Below are 16,779 nucleotides of genomic sequence, written 5' to 3' on the forward strand. Positions count from 1 at the left end.
GGTTTAAAGAAATCAAACCGATTTTAATCAACAAAAACGTGGAGAGATGACCCACTATACTTTAAAAATGTAATTTTGTATCCCAAAAATTGAACGTTTTAGAGAAATATCACAAGTCCGTAAATTCGAGGTTGAAGTTGCATTTAGCATTTAACACTAAAGTTTATTGTGACTGAAATGGTTCAGTGGTTAGAGCACTAGACATTAGGTAACATATAAAAAAGAGCTAGGGTTTTAAGGTTGTGGGTTCGATACCACCAAAACTTTACAATTTTTTTTTCTTATATATCGTTTGTTAAAATATTCAGAACTAATTATACTTAGAAATTGTGCTTTTGTAAACTTGTAATATGACATCATCTAGTATATTTAGTTGGAAAACAATTAATTTGAAATTGTTTTTTACGACAAAACCAAATGGGCATTTGCGTTATCTTGTTCCCCCATCTTCAAATTTGGTCAAAATTTACATAATAATTTCTCACGTATTACACGAAAGACAAATAATATTATATTGAAATAAAGACATATATATACGTTGTAAAAGTGATGTTGCTTCTCCAATTTGATCGTGTGCATGGTCAGAAAGATCAAGATTGTATGGCATTTTTCCCGTTTCGATCATGTAAATGCATACTCTAGAGGACATTTCTGCCGTGATCATAAAAAGAAAAATTAATTAAAAGAACAAAACATATTTAAATCCTAAGATGCAACTTCTATAGACAATTTTATTTTTATTCAATAAATTTTTCTCCAAATATATGATGTTAGATTTACTTGTTCTATAAAAGCAGAGCAACATCGGTCTTTCTTGGAAGAAATATTTCTTATTTATAGATACCCGTAGTTATTCATTTTCAAACACCTCCTTTTACTAAGAACTGTCAAGTCATATTAAATGCATGCCAATATTCACAAGAAAAAAATGTTTGTGAGATTCTACTTTTCTTTTGTATATATCTAGTTACCATACAACAACATATTTATTTCCAAAGACTCAATAAAATAACAAACTACAACAATACCTGTTATTATCAAGCATGATGCACATTGCTTATCATCCAATGACATTTCCAGTTTACATTTATTTACGGATTACTACGTTGGGTATCAAAGATGGATGCGGCCATAAACCAAGGGGTAACCTCAAAAGCATCGAATTTTTTACCATTCAATATTTAACATAATTATGTGTTCTTCATTTTTTAAAAACAATTTTATTTCCTCATAACCATATTCCTGCAAATTCAGACATTCAATAACTAGATCTCATTTAAAACCTAAATATTAAACATTAAGGAACTCTACAACAAAAGTCGCATTTTGAAATTTCCTTCATTTTCTTATCATTTGCTGCTGTCTATGCCTTTGATCTATGTCATTCTGAAACATTGGCCATGCTTTAGCTCCAGTTCCATTATGATATTGGATGGTCCTTGATTACCATCATTTGACTGAACGATTTTAACCGTTTGTAAAAACAGTTTCCTTGAACATTATGTTTGCATATCCTAAGCCTATAAAACAAACGTAACGTATTTTTGATACCTAGGCTACAGCTTTTAATTAGTCTAAAAAACAACCGAGGAAATTCAGCATACTACTATTTAGGCATTCTCACTGCCCGTGAATCAGGTATGCCGGAATTGTTTAGTCTTTCAGAAATATTCATCTATTACGTGCCATCAGTGCAGTTCCTATTATATTTTCGTCGCAGTTTTGTTTTGGTGTGTAAAATTCACTCTAGGGTTACTTTGCAATACTGACATCAAAATTTACCCATTTATTTGGTTATATTTCCATAGAATTACATATAGTTTTGGAAAATGATGCGCCTTTCCCTATTTCATGCACCTAAATGGATGTGTGCAAGGACGGTGAATTCTGTAAGTGCCCTTGGGCATATGAACGGGACATGCCGCTTCCATGCATCAAATAAACGCCAAAAGGTTTTATCTGTGGATAATATGAACCCTTATGTCAAAAATATGGAGTATGCAGTCCGCGGTCCAATAGTTATACGGGCTGGGGAAATTGAGGAGGAATTGAAAAAGGTACACGGTTACAAGTATCTCTTATGCAATTTGATGTCAAACTTCAAAATATACATTCTCTGCAACTGTACGGTTCATTTGATTTTAATTTGATTTATTTTACATTATGCATGTCAAATGAGCCTATTACTTCATTATATATTTTAAGCCCAATTGTCCAAAATCCAGTTTTAACCGCTTTCATCCAAATCTGCATCAGGGCTACCGGGAGATAAATATTAATATCTCTAGTGCTTCAGAGATTTTCCAAATCTAAATGTAGAGGATGACTTTTCCTTATTTCATTTCATATTACTTGGTTTCACAAATAACTTCAAAGTCATTTGTGAGTACTAAGCTCTTTTAGGCATAGTAATGCATGTAGATGGAATCTTATAACTTGCTGAGTGTAACTTGCTATTTGGTTTTCAGTCACACTTGTATTGTTAGCAAGTATAACTATTTATTTCACCTACAAAACAAATACATGTATAAAATATCACATTTCTTACTTTGAATTATCAATCATAACTACTTTGGCCACATCTCAAAAAGGATATACAGTTTGAGAAATAGTACCATACCTTCAACTTATTCTCTGTTCTCATTCTAAGGGTATTAAGAAAAATTTCAAGGATGTGATCAGGGCTAACATTGGAGACTGCCATGCTACTGGTCAAAAACCATTAACTTTCTTACGGCAGGTAATGTATACCATAAGCCTTCAATAGTATTAGAGGGGATTTATCGTAACATACAATTGTTCACAGCTAAACCATTCTGATAGACATACATGCATTTGGATGGTTTTTTACCATCTTTTAAAAACTTTTTTGACTTTTTCTTTCACAAAAAAATGTAGGTAGTTGCACTGTGCACGGACCCTGATCGCTTGATGAACAGTCCTGACTATCCGAAAGATGCAAAAGAGAGAGCAAAGAGAATCTTGAATGGCTGTGGGGGACAAAGCATTGGTAATTTTTATCAAAACTTTCACTGCTTTTTCCAACAAGATTTTAACGTGGAATTTAATATTTAGGATCCTAAAACCTGTCAAATATTTTATCAATATAGTGTTGCCTCTTCCTTAGATTTAATATTGCATTAACTTTGTTAGTTTTAGATTATAGGTTTACCCGAGAATAGTTTGAATGATGATAAAACTTACATATCATCTCATTTCTTATTCTTGGGCCGGTGTAATCAGTTTACTTAGCTTTGCTAACAATTCATGTTTATGTAGAAACAACATTTGTGCTTTCAAGAAAAAGGTTCATGGTTAAAGATGACTTTAATATGGAAACATTTAGGTGCATACAGTGATAGTGCAGGGGTGCGAGTGATTAGAGAAGATGTTGCCAAGTACATCACAGAGCGAGATGGACACCCCTCAAACCCTGATGACATTTTCTTATGTACAGGAGCAAGTGATGGTATCAAGGTTGGCTACATTCTATGTTAAAATTAATCAATACAGAAATATGTACAAGTACATGTATAATGCATATCTCATTACTCAAAACAATGATCACTACACTAAGTACCAATGATCTGGTACCTTCAGGATTAAAGGGGATGTGCCGTCATCTTGTACATTTGAGTATAAGAATGTAAACATTTCTAATATAGGTTTTTTCAGCCCAAAACTGGCCAAATATGTTGCCAAAAGATATTCAAGCAATAAATATGAAGTCCTACATGTCATTTTGTTTGAAAAGTATGCATACAAGATCAGGACAATGCCTTTTTAATCACTCAGAACACCTGTCAAACTGTGCAGCTACAGACTTATTTTGAAGATTTAACAATCTTTAAAAAATATAAAGGGGTTTCACTGGTGTCCTCTCTACAACCATTTGTTCAGAAAATTGTCTAAGTTTGCTTATTTAAGTTGTAAAAGTTCCAGAAATGTTAACATTCTTATCCTCAAATGTACAAGATGGTCGCACATCCCCCTTAAAACAGTTACTGGCTTCATATGGACAATACTTTCATTGGTGATTCATTTCCATGTTAGGAGAATGATACTTTCTTGTTACCAGTATGTATTGATTCCACATTTTTGATATGTTGCTCTGCTAAATGACTTGTTGCTTGGTCAGTTTGTAGGGATACCTTTTCTTCTTGTTTATAGAGTAAAAAAATCTTATTCACGAAACTATCACCTTTAAATCTTTACAAGATATCAATCAACATATGCAACAAGATATCCACTTTGTCCACTATAGCAGTTTTTATTCCTGAGTTTATTTTTAGACCATTATGAAACTGATGATGACTGGCAAGGACGGAGCAGAGAGAGCTGGAGTCATGATTCCTATTCCTCAGTACCCGCTATACACCGCCACCATAGCTGAATACAATGCTTACCCAGTAAGTGACTTATTCTGTGTCATTTATTGTATTTCAATTCTTCTGACCCTCTTTAAAATGACCTGTTGAAATGCCAGTACCAGTATTTATGATGGTGCCGTTTTAATTCTGTCCATTATTTCTGTCTTTAGAGTTCTTAAGATTTTTTTTGACATGCCTTCACACAATCAGTATCAATGTTTGCCTTTGCTGTGTGCCTGGATGTATATTGACAACGTTTTGTTTAAAATGAAGTTTCTTCATCATCATCATCATCACCATCATCATCATCATCATCATCATCATCATCATCATCATCATCATCTTATATTATTTTAAATGTTATTTAAATGGAATTATCTTAATATGTTTCTTATTAGATCAGCTACTACCTGGATGAGGCAAATGCCTGGTCACTGCATGCCTCTGAACTGAGGCGGGCTCTGAATGAGGCTCGCAAGCACTGTATCCCCAGGGCTCTGGTCATCATCAACCCAGGAAACCCCACAGGTCTGAGTATAACTGTTCATATTTCTCTCATTGTATTCTTCTTCATTCTTATTTGGTGTTATTTACAATTACATAATTATTCAACTTACATTGTTTTTCTTTGTTTTTTTTCCTTTTTCCAAAATTGTTTCAATACAATTTCTGTTTTGTATGTTCTATTTCTTTTATTTTACACTGTCATTTTATGTACAGGTGTATGTTCTGTTTCTTTTATTTTACACTGTCATTTTATGTACTGGTGCATTCCTATGCAATATATGTATTCATGTATATTTCAGGTCAAGTTTTATCCCGGCCAAATATTGAAGAAATTATCAAGTTTGCTAAGGAGGAGAATCTTTTCTTAATGGCCGATGAGGTAAGATAGATTATTCTTTGGAACTATTTGAGCCCCCTCCCACTAAGAGTAATAAGTTTTGCATTCAGATCAGAAACATGAAGCTTGTCTATTTAATTAGTGGCAATAGCCTTGGCCATAATTGGCAAATGTGACACATGGACAACAGAGAGAAGTTGTGTTAACTGTACCTACCAATTTTCAAGCAAAATGATTTCATCTGCCATTAAAGAAATAGTTGTATTGATTGGCAAAACTTATGAAATTGATACTGAATTTGACATTTTCTATAGATATAAAGTCCATGTAGTCAAACTAGCTGAAGATCCACCCAAAATCAGCTTGTATCATACCATTAGTTCTATATGATAACAACTTCTATATGATTTGTCAGGTATACCAGCACAATGTTTATGCAGAGGGATCTGCTTTCCACTCCTTTAAGAAAGTTCTGATGGAGATGGGCCCAGAATATAAAGACATGGAACTTGCTTCTTTCATGTCTACTTCCAAAGGATATATGGGAGAGTATGTAATAATAAAATATCACATATCAGATTTAAATATTGAAGATGATTACCAGTGGGTTTATATTTGGAATTAAGTTTGATGTCATTTTAGACTTACGGTAGCAGTTAGATACTAGTAGAGAAAGAAATGGTAGAGAAATGTGCTTAAAATTTCCTGTTTATGTTTAAGCGGTTTTTTTTCTCTTTATTTTCTCATTTCAATTGGCTGTTTACACAAACACTTTCAGACAACTATCATGTTTTGATGTACTATTGTTTATTTGTATGTATAGATGTGGATTTAGAGGAGGCTACTGTGAGGTCATCAATCTGGATCCAGCTGTTAAAGCCATGCAGGTCAAGTCTATATCAGCCAAGCTCTGCTCCTCCGTCTCTGGACAGGTGTGTGTTAATTTGTGTTCATTCATTTAATGAATGGAAACATAATACAATAGTGTTTGTTTAAGATTTCTGTTACACATTAACTCTCACTAGAAGTATGTGAACTATCAATGTGATAAGGTTGTATTACCTTAGGTGTATGCAGGTTTGATATTATGCATTTTCTTTTCTGGTAAATGTTGGCTTATAAATGTCATTAAGTTTGCCTTAATTTTGATTCTCAGACTGCCATGGATGTAGTAGTGAACCCACCAAAACCAGGAGAACCTTCCTATGAACTCTTCATTAAGGTATTCACCCTCCTTTTGAAAATGATGTCTTATTTCTTAAGTCATTTTAATTTGTTAAATTTTACTTTATTAATTATAAACATGTACAATGTATGCACTTGGCAAGAACCTGGTTATTATCATACTTGTAAGGACCATGCATGCTACCAGTTTGAAAAGCAGTAAAAGTAAGCAATTGTACAACATAAAAAGAATAAACAGATAGGAATGGAATATATTTAAAGCTTCTCATACTTATCATTATTTATCACTGAAAATTGACTATGATTTTTGAGATAACCAACATTCACTGTTCCAGAAATATATCGGTCAGCAAATGATTAAATTCAAACTCAATTCAAATTCAAACAGGAGAAGAACATGGTATTAGGCCAACTAAAGGAGAAGGCTGATCTGGTGGCAGAAACCTTCAATTCCTTGGAGGGGATGTCTTGTAACCCTGTCCAGGGCGCGATGTATGCCTTTCCTCAAATCAAGATGCCACAGGCTGCTATTGAAGCAGCAAAGGTAATTACTAACTATTGGACATTTCAGGTTTATACGATGATTGGATTTAAAAGCAGTGTTTCATTATGTATTCAATTATGGTATTTAAATGAATAAGTTCTGAATAGAAAGACAATGCATTGATTGGAATTACAAAGGCAGCAGCTTTTATAATTACTTCAGTGACGTATGTCAGACAAGCTGAGTAACATGGCAGTTGCACACACCAAAACCATAAACATTATTAATGTATAAAAAAAAGACTCCCAAGCGAGTATAAAAAATCTTTGCTCTGTTATAGACAATTGAAGCTGTTTATTTTGATGCTCTTGTTTTTGTGCTGTTTGTTTTGATGCTATGTCTTCTTTTCTTTATGGAGTACAAAGGGGCCGCTGGGTACAAGGTGCAGATAATTGTCTGATTAACGGTTTCTTCAGTAACAAAGTCATATACCGTAAAATCAATTGTTAAGAAAGTATATTTTTTTCATGCATATATTTAGTACTATTTAGTTATTTCTGTTCAGTATATCAAAGTGTGTGAAGCCAGGGTTTGACATAAAATTTTACCACCTTGTAATGGTGACATTGGATTTTTGCAAAAGTACATGAATTTCTCGATTATATCCGCCAAAATAATGGTATACCTTGTTGGCCCAAATCCGCCAAATTTGTCTCCCGCCAAAAAAAACCGCCTATACGGTATCAACAGTCACGAGAGGTAAACTAATTGCATTGTTATTACATGTATGTTCATATATCTTACTGCCAATGGGGCAGAAGTTGCATTGTTATTGTGTTAATAATGTTTTGCTGCCCTTGAGGCAGACGTTGAGGCTTTCTATTTTTTGTTGGGGGAGGGGATAATTATGGTCATACAGTGAACTGTGTGTCGTCCATAAACAATTTTTAACTTCATCTTGAAAACTACAAGGTAAATTGTCCCTTGGCAAGAAAGAGGAGATTGATTGATTGATAAACACACTAAGATAAATGATAAATAGATAAAGAAACAGATAGATGATTTTCAAGAAACACAAAAGGTAGTTTATGCAAACCAATTACACAACAAAATGCCGCAAGTTTTCCTTCTAGAAAAATGTTGTTGCACATAAAATCCCCCCTAGAGATTTTCACAAGTTGGCATGTATGGCAATATTTAATTGAATGTGTTCTATTTTAGGAAATCTACTTTCATATTTGTTGCATTGTATGCTTGTAGTAATAGCTGTATGCATTTTGAGTGCAAATGAAACTGTGAATAAAAGATACCTTCAGATCTGTAGCTCCTGGTTTGAAAAAAATTGGATAAAGGACCTGGGAGCTACAGTTGCATACCTTATTCAGGGGTAGACACTAACTTAAAATCCATGGTTGCCTGCAGGGCTACCATATTATATTTCTTACTAGCCCTGTCCATGAATTACCGGTAGTAGATCAGCAGCCAAAGGCTGCTGGCCGAATCGCGGAGCGACGAGGTGAGTAGGTGGGGGAGGGGGTTACCTCCTCCTCCTGCAGGGGTAGAGGGGGGGGGCCACCCCTGAAAAATTTTGGAAATAAACAGCCAAATCCTGCATTCTGATTGCATTTTTGAGGAAAATTGTAACTTTATCAATAAAAAGTAAAATTTTTTTACAAATTTTATTTAGGCAAGTAGGACTACATTTATCTGTCAATTTTTTATTTTAAAAAAGGTACTGGTAATAAGATTTCTATCATGCAAATCCATGATATTGTTCCCGAATAAAAAGATAGTAAAGAGTTAGAACCCATAATAATGCCAAATCTTTAAAGGAAAATTGACACCCGGTTACTTTAACAGTGGTAGAAGCATCGGTGATATTCTTGATCCGCCAGGTAATGCAATATTTTTCCCAGATCAATTGACTATGTCGGTTCGCTGTTTGCATTCTCTGTTAACTCACTGACGTTTCAAACACTTTTATAATCCAGCTTTTTGATAAGTCAGACCAAAACAACGTCAAACAATAACATAGTAGAGAGATCGAGTTATCTCGCACCGATGATTCAAAATCTCGGTATCGAATACTTGGAATTGGTATATTACATTTTATAAAATATTAACACATTGCTTTGAGTGATAATATGGCATTTAAAATTTCAGTAGCCCCGCAGGACAACCTTTATGACTTGTTTGGTAGCCCGACCAGAAGTTTCAGTTGACCTGGGCCAGCGGGCTACCGTTAGTGTCGAACACTGTTATTTTCACACATATGTTGCAAAAAAATTAGTTCTATTTAATTCTTCAGGCAATTTACTACTGATATCGTCACTTTACTGGCCTCAGACTATCTCTAAAACTTACTAACTGACCTCGGAAAATGAAGTACCGGCATGTATAATTCACATGCAGATCAAGAGTTGTAATTTTTTTCTGTAACCAAACTGCAGGGTTACGAATCCATAAAGCAAAGGCTAGGTGTCAACCAACAGCGACGCAGCAGCAGCAGCAGCAGCTTTCAGCTATCCCAGCTGGTGTGATGTAGGAGGTTCAAAGTCAGGAGACACACGAAAGTACTGAGGACCTCTATGCAGCTGCACAGTCACAGGAAGAAGCTTTATTGGAGGGGGTGACAAACTCACAAGAGATCTGAAGAGAATGGACAGGAAGGAGAGGATCAAATGGCCTGCTATGCGTGATAGTACCAAGTGGAACCAGTTTTATGATGATTTAGAAAACATTCTGAACTCAGCTCTCCATGCCAATGTAGAGAGGAAGATCAGAGTTCTGCCGGAAAGCATATTTGCACTAAGAAAAAACAATATGGAGCAGAGGAATCAAAATTGAAGAGTAATGCGCCAGTGAAACCAAACAGAATACAAGGGGAAGTTGCCAAGATAAGGAGAGAGTGAAGGTCACTCAGAAAGCAATATAGGAAAGCAAACATAGGAGATAAAGAAGGACTACAACACCTTAGAGAAACCCTAAGATCTGTTTACAGAATGCAGAGAGTTAAAGAAAGAGAAGAAGAACAAGAGCAAAGAAATGAACAGCTTTCGTCCAAAACCCATAGAAGGTCACAAAAGCAGCATTAAAAGGTGAAAAGACAGGTGCACTGAGAGGTACAAAGGAAGACATAGAAGAGCACTTAGGGCAGAACCATTCCCCCAAAGAGATGAGCCATTGGGAGAGTGCTCAAGGGTACCACAAGTAGAACCACTAAACAACAAAGAATCAACGTGAAAGGAAGTTGATGAAGTTGTCAAAGAGGCAAGATCTTGATCAGCACCTTGACAGAGTGGGATTCCATACAAATTTACAAGAAGTGTCCAAAGCTCTTGTGTTGACTATGGGAACTCCTAAAGGTGATATATATAGAGGAAAGGAGTCATCCCAGACTGTTGGAAAAAAGCAGAGGGAGTCATGGTACCAAAGAAAAAAGACGCCAGCAAAAATAGTCAGTTTAGGACAATATCACTTCTTAGCTTATAGGTAAAGACCTTTGCTGTATTGGCAAAAAGACTGACAGTGTATATGACCAACAATGGACATATCGACACTTCAGTACAGAAAGCTTGAGTTCCCAGATTATAGGATGCTTAGAACATACCATTGCAATAACACAGCTGATCAGATAAGCAAGAATAAACCATGGAGATCTAACAGCAGTTTGGCTAGACCTGGCAAATGCTTATGGCTCTGTTCCACATGCACTCATCATGAAAGCACTCCAGTATTATCATGTTATCATGTACCGGACAAAATCCAGGGACTAATCAGAAGTTATTTTGACAATACATGTATATCCCAGAGAATCACAGTAGGACGCTTCACAACAGAATGGCAGAGACTAGAAAGGGGAATAACAACAGGTTGTAACATCATCTCAGTAATTCTGTTCGTGATGGGGATGAATCTGAAATTTGGCGCCGCAGAACAGGAAACGAAGGGAATATATCCAAGATATCCCTTTTCCCTTTTTCCCTTTCCACTCAGAAAAATTCACAGGAACGAAAACAGATTCCTTATGGAGATTTATAATGGGGAATGTTTACCTTTTTTCTCCATTCAGAATACACTCGGAATACATTGCGCAATCTTTTAACGTTATCATCCGGGCTTATTAATGGCTGTTGCAATGCAAAATCTCCGTAGACTTTATATTTCGGGATGTGTATTGAAACCTGAAGCAGTAGAAAGGGCGTTTCAAAACACATCATCTGGACATTTTTTATATTTGTGGATGAAATTAGTTTGAGCACAAAGGTATTTACTGTTATTGAAATATCAAGCAAAAAGTGGTGGAAGCAAAAACTCGGGATAGAGTATAGGCGAGAATGAAGATCAAGCCCCAGATGTCAAGAAGCCTAATTACTGTATAATGAAGGGGAAAGTAACAAAGAAGATTGCATTAGAGATACAAGATGAGGAGATACCATCTATTGTGGACAAACCCATGAAGTGCCTACCAAAAGTTTTTTGACTGAAGGACCAGGGAAACATCAAGCAACTGGAAGGTAAAGTAACAGAGGAAATCAAGAACATAGACAAGACTGAGCTGCCGGGGAAATTTAAAGTGTGGATGTACCAACATGGCCTGCTGCCTCATCTACTATGGCCTCTAACCCTTTATGAGATCTCCAGTAAGACAGTGAAAGCATTGGAAACGACAGTAAACAGATTCATCCAAAGGTGGTTAGGGATCCCACCATGCTTTTACTAGTCTTGGACTGTATAGTGTCTCATCCAAACTTCAGCTGCCAATATCATCTTTGGTTGAAGAATTCAAAGTTGCCAAAGCCCGTCTAGTTCTCTTATTAAGAGATTCGGAGGATTGAGAAGATCCAGAAAGCAGGCATAGAAATATAAACTGGAAGGAAATGGTCAGCCAATGAAAGCAGAAAGAAAGCAGGTGAAGCATGCAGATATACGGTAGTTGGCACAGTAGTAGAAGGGAGACAAGGGCTAGGAAGCAGTCACAGAGAAAGCTAAATGAAAAGCAACAACACTGAGATTCGTGGAATGGTACAGGCAGAGATCCGCCAAATGGAAGAAGAGTTAAGAAAGGCAAGAGCATCAGAAATGGGAAGCCAAGGTGCATGGACGAGATGGACAACATCAAAAAGGAAGGTGAATTGGGGAGAAATCTGGAGGATGGAACCACACCGTATCCAGTTCCTTTTAAGATCAGTGTATGCTCTGCTGCCATCGCCAACCAACCAACCAACCAACCAACCAACCAACCAACCAACCAACCAACCAACCAACCTACACAACCTGGGGCCTTACAGAAAAAATATGAACTGAGGTACTCTGGAACACATCTTATCATCATGATATGTCTCTTTGACACAGGGCAGGTACAGATGGAGACATGACCAAGTACTCAGAGAGCTAGCTGACATCATAGAGAAGGAACGGAAAAAGAAAAGAGGTCAGAAGAGAGACAGTAAATATATCAACTTTGTGAAGGAAGGCAAACAACAGTCAAGAAACCCTCGGAACAGAAGTCTATCTTGGATTCAGCAACATCATTTGAGATGCAGGCAGACCTCGGACGACAGCTGGTATTTCCAGACGTTATACACACCAATCTCCACCCTGACATTGTATTATGATCTCAGGATGGTAAAAAGATTATAATGGTGGAACTTACGGTCCCATGAGAAGAGAAATGTGAGGAGGCCTACCAGAGGTAGTTAAGTATCAAGATCTGGCAGACAACGACATATAAGGGATGGATGGATGGGTTTTCCCAGTGGAGATTGGCTGAGAGGATTCCCAGCCCAGTCTATGGGGAGAGCAATGACAGCCCTGGGAATTAAGGGGAAAGAAAATAAAGCAAGAATATGGAGACTGTCAACAACAGCAGAGAAGTCATCATGCTGGTTATGGTGGAGAAGAGCAGTGAAGAGCTGGAAGGCATCTGACTCACTACCTCAAGGGCTTTCCAGGATAGGTGTCAAAACGACGGACGGTGGGTGGAACTGGCTGACAACGTCTGTAGATTAAGCAGTGAACTCACTGTTTTAGGTATCATATTACTAACTTTACTGGGCTTGTGATGGCATTTAAAAGAATATTGGAGGCAAGTTAAGTGACGATATATGTAGTAAAATGTCCGAGGAGTTATTTGGAATCAAATATTTGTATAGAATGTGGTTCAGAAATAAAACTAATTAGTCCAAAACTAACACAAGTTTTTGTGCATCATAAATTGCAGACCTGCAGCTATATAAAAGATTGCAGCTATAAAAAAGCTATGAAAGATTGACGATTAAAGGCCTACAGGTCTCTTTTTACAAAAAGTTTACAATTTTTGGCCCCTTGAGCAAGGATATAGATAATCACAGATTCCTCCAACTCTTGAACCTCTCCCCTCCCTCCCTCCCTCCCCCCCCCCCCCCCCATTTTCATGAATAAATGTTTTTTAACATCAAATAGTAAAACTGGGGGTTACAGTTCAAGGAGTCTCAGATAAGGGTTTATACTTCAAAATGAAGCGTAAATGCAAACATGAGACTCTCTGACTTGTCTAAGGGCTATGGTACTCAGGTGACCGTTAAGGCCTGAAGGCCTCTTGTTTAAAAAGCAATGAAAAACAAGGCAAAGGTAAATAGATAAAAAGATGCCTTGGCTTAGCACTACCCTAATCATGGAAACAAGATTTTTAAGAATCAATTACTTTAAAATCATTGGATAAAAAATAATGCAGGTTGAACTTGATGAGTGATAATTACTGTGTTGGATAAAATGGTACTATAGGACCTGCACGAAATACCCCTGTAGTTCTGAAATGAGTCCCGTGTAAAAATTAACTACGCTAAAATCAGGTGATTGAAGTAAAAATATTCATGGCATAAATATTTGAAAATGAAATCAGTTTTACAAATCATCATGAAAGAAGTCTGGACAATCGCAATAAAGAATATTGTAAAACCACCCCCCCCCCCCCCCCATTTCACCAGTAGGGGACAAATAAAAGAAAGTCTCTTGGAGGCTGTAGATCTTGATTCATATATATGCCTTTCAATTTGTCATTTTTAGAAAAGAGGTATGCCTGCTGACACAATGTACTGCTTTGATCTGTTGGAAAGTACTGGAATCTGTGTGGTGCCTGGATCAGGATTCGGACAGCAACCAGGAACTTATCATTTCAGGTAAAAAAAAAAAATCAGGGATCAACACCTAAAACATATCCATCAAACAGAGAATATCATAAAATTGTCTTGCTTTTTCTCTTCAATTAATGATGAAATGTAGATTTGACATACAATGTATAATAACTTGTACTAGAGTATTAGAGTACCGGTAGTCTTTTCTTTTTTAGGACAACAATATTACCCCCTGTGGATAAACTTAAAGAAATGATGGAACGTTTTAAACAATTCCATGCTGGTTTCATGCAGAAATATAAATAAGAACTTCATGTAATAAAGTTTTGTCTTTGCTGCCAATTGAAAAAAAAATCTCTAATAAAGTTATGTTCATTATAAAAGTGTTAATCATAAACACATCACTATAATTTTGTTTATACATGTGTATTTCAACTCACATAAATACATCATTCAGTCTCAAAATATTTTATTGATATTTTATGGCAATGGAATTTTTCAGATTGTCTTTGTACACAAAAGTACGTCCATTACACATTTGTAAACTATTGCATTTGCAGATGAAGTAGATTGAATTTACTGTGAACATTTCTGATTTTATGGTTTCATTTGAAAGAGTTTAGGATTCTAGAGATCCAGCAGCGACAGATATATGCTGCTGGAGCCAGTCACTTCTTTTGAAATCTCAATTATTTTTGGTGCAATTTTTACATCTGCTTTATATGACTTTAATCCATGTTACCAGGTATTAGAGATAAGTGATCATTGTTTTGAAATTATTTGATTTATTTCTGTAAAATATTTAATATCCATGTATATTTTACATGATTTTCTTATATTAAAGTGCTATATGAAATATAGATTTAAAAGTTTCCAAAACTTTTTGTTATTTCTTTTTTTTAAGTAGAGTTTTTAATCTGTTTATTTTGATATAGTATTTGTCTTAAGTGAGGGGTCTCCATATAGTATGATGTATGAAGAGAAAGATATTTGATTTGTTATTTTGTAGTCACTATTTATTGTCAGTTCATGTTGGACAACAGTAAAAAAAAATGAAAGTCAAAGCAGAACATGCGCTTCATCATTTAATTCTTTATTATATTCTTTTATAGGATATATCTTCATGTACACCAAAAATTGTGTAGAATAAATTTGTTGACTCAAATCTAATGCATGTATAACTGTGCAGTGGAATATGCACATTGAATTACACATTGTAGTTATACTTTAAACTTTGAAACATTTGCATAATGATGAGATATGCTGTATTACAGAGGGTTGCATCACATGAAAATGTTTTTTTTCTATGTTCAGTACTAGTGATGTACTAATGATCTGATGGATTTTCAATGTGAAATACTAGTACAGTGTATATATTTTAAACTTATAAAATACTTCATTGTTAAACTTCTTAATCTATGAATGTGAGCAATGCTAAATAAAATTTGATGCTTCTGTTTAGTTTGAGTATAAAATTCATCTGTTAATTGCTTAATATGAATGTTTTTTGCTGTCATTTAATCTATTTAATCAAAGCATGTAAAAATATGAATTAAAATTTGTTCTATATCAGAAGATTCTTAACTAAAATGCAATTGCAGGATTTTTCAAATATCTTGTCCTCAAAAATTGACCTACAGAGTGCAGCAACCTTAACAATAGTTTCTTGGTCAAGGTCAAGTTAGACTACGTTAAAAAATCTGTTTCCAGTGCATATATATGTTCTCAACATAGCCTGATCTTGTCCATCTGTCTGTCCATCCAAGGTTACTATTTTCTCTTCTCTTTGTGCAATCAAACTCATACTTTATTCAAATAAAGCCTTTGAGTGAAGGGTGTGCAGTGATCTTAAACCTCATTTCTAGGGCTAAGGTTTATAGGGCATAACAGAATTATTTTTTTTTTAAAATCCCTCTCTTCCCTTGGTATATTCTGGCTAATACTTCACCTACAGAGTTCTGCAACCTTAACAAAAGTTTCTTGGTCAAGGGTCAAGGTCAAAGCAGACTACATTTAAAAGCTGTGTCCAGAGCATTCCCATATTTTTCGAAAATTAGGTCGATCCTGTTTACTGGACGAAGGAGCCCGTTTTTAGCAAAAACAAAAACAAAAAAGTATAAATAGGTCGACTTTGAAGAATTGGTCGAAAAATAACCGCTAGTTTGAATGAATAAATGGTTAAACCAATAACATTATCATATATATAGTAGCCTTTAATCTTATTTCACAGTTTTAAACAAAAGGGAAATAAAATGCATTTCTTAAAAACATCATAATAAAAAGTCTGAAATTGCATCAAAATCTTCAAACAAATTTATTCAGTATGGCCGGATTAATTTAGATCGTTTTTATAACTCTCCTGTCATGTGTACAAACTGGTGTTAACCGGGGGATAGTAATTAAACTAGCCTGGAGGTATGACTACGGTAGCATATGCAACCCTGTGTCTCTGTGTGATTTTTTACTGTGTATATACACACGAGTCAACTTCTAACTGTATATAAACAAAGTAGGCGCTACCCAGACAGATTTCAGAGACACCTGGCTTAAATTTTCACGGACAGTTTTATTTTGAATATACAGAAAAAAAATTGTACATGTATTCTATTATAAAAACAAATCTTTTTTTTTTATTTCTACCCGACGATATCCCCCCTAAATTTTACCCTTTGTACGGTTTTCATTTTACTTTTACCACGCGAAATCGATATCCTGTTTATCGTAATAAGTGCATGACAGCATGTAATAATGATCGAAAGAAGATTCAGTCAGCGATCTAAG

At 35.4% G+C, this 16,779-nt stretch overlaps 1 protein-coding gene across 1 annotated transcript; it reads left to right on the plus strand.

The window, feature by feature from the left end:
• Nucleotides 1-1,386: 1,386 nt before the first annotated feature.
• On the plus strand, nt 1,387-15,459 carry LOC128187842 (alanine aminotransferase 1-like). Its single transcript, XM_052858468.1, has 14 exons — nt 1,387-1,638; nt 1,809-2,057; nt 2,651-2,740; nt 2,899-3,010; nt 3,347-3,477; nt 4,293-4,409; nt 4,769-4,898; nt 5,177-5,256; nt 5,630-5,763; nt 6,038-6,146; nt 6,371-6,436; nt 6,788-6,943; nt 13,931-14,043; nt 14,214-15,459. Exons 2-14 carry the CDS (start codon nt 1,830-1,832, stop codon nt 14,302-14,304), a joined length of 1,557 nt encoding a protein of 518 aa, XP_052714428.1. The 5' UTR covers nt 1,387-1,638; nt 1,809-1,829; the 3' UTR covers nt 14,305-15,459.
• The last annotated feature ends 1,320 nt before the right edge of the window (nt 15,460-16,779 follow it).

The sequence above is a fragment of the Crassostrea angulata genome, chromosome 6, assembly GCF_025612915.1.
Source record: "Crassostrea angulata isolate pt1a10 chromosome 6, ASM2561291v2, whole genome shotgun sequence".
Lineage (NCBI taxonomy): Eukaryota > Metazoa > Mollusca > Bivalvia > Ostreida > Ostreidae > Magallana > Magallana angulata.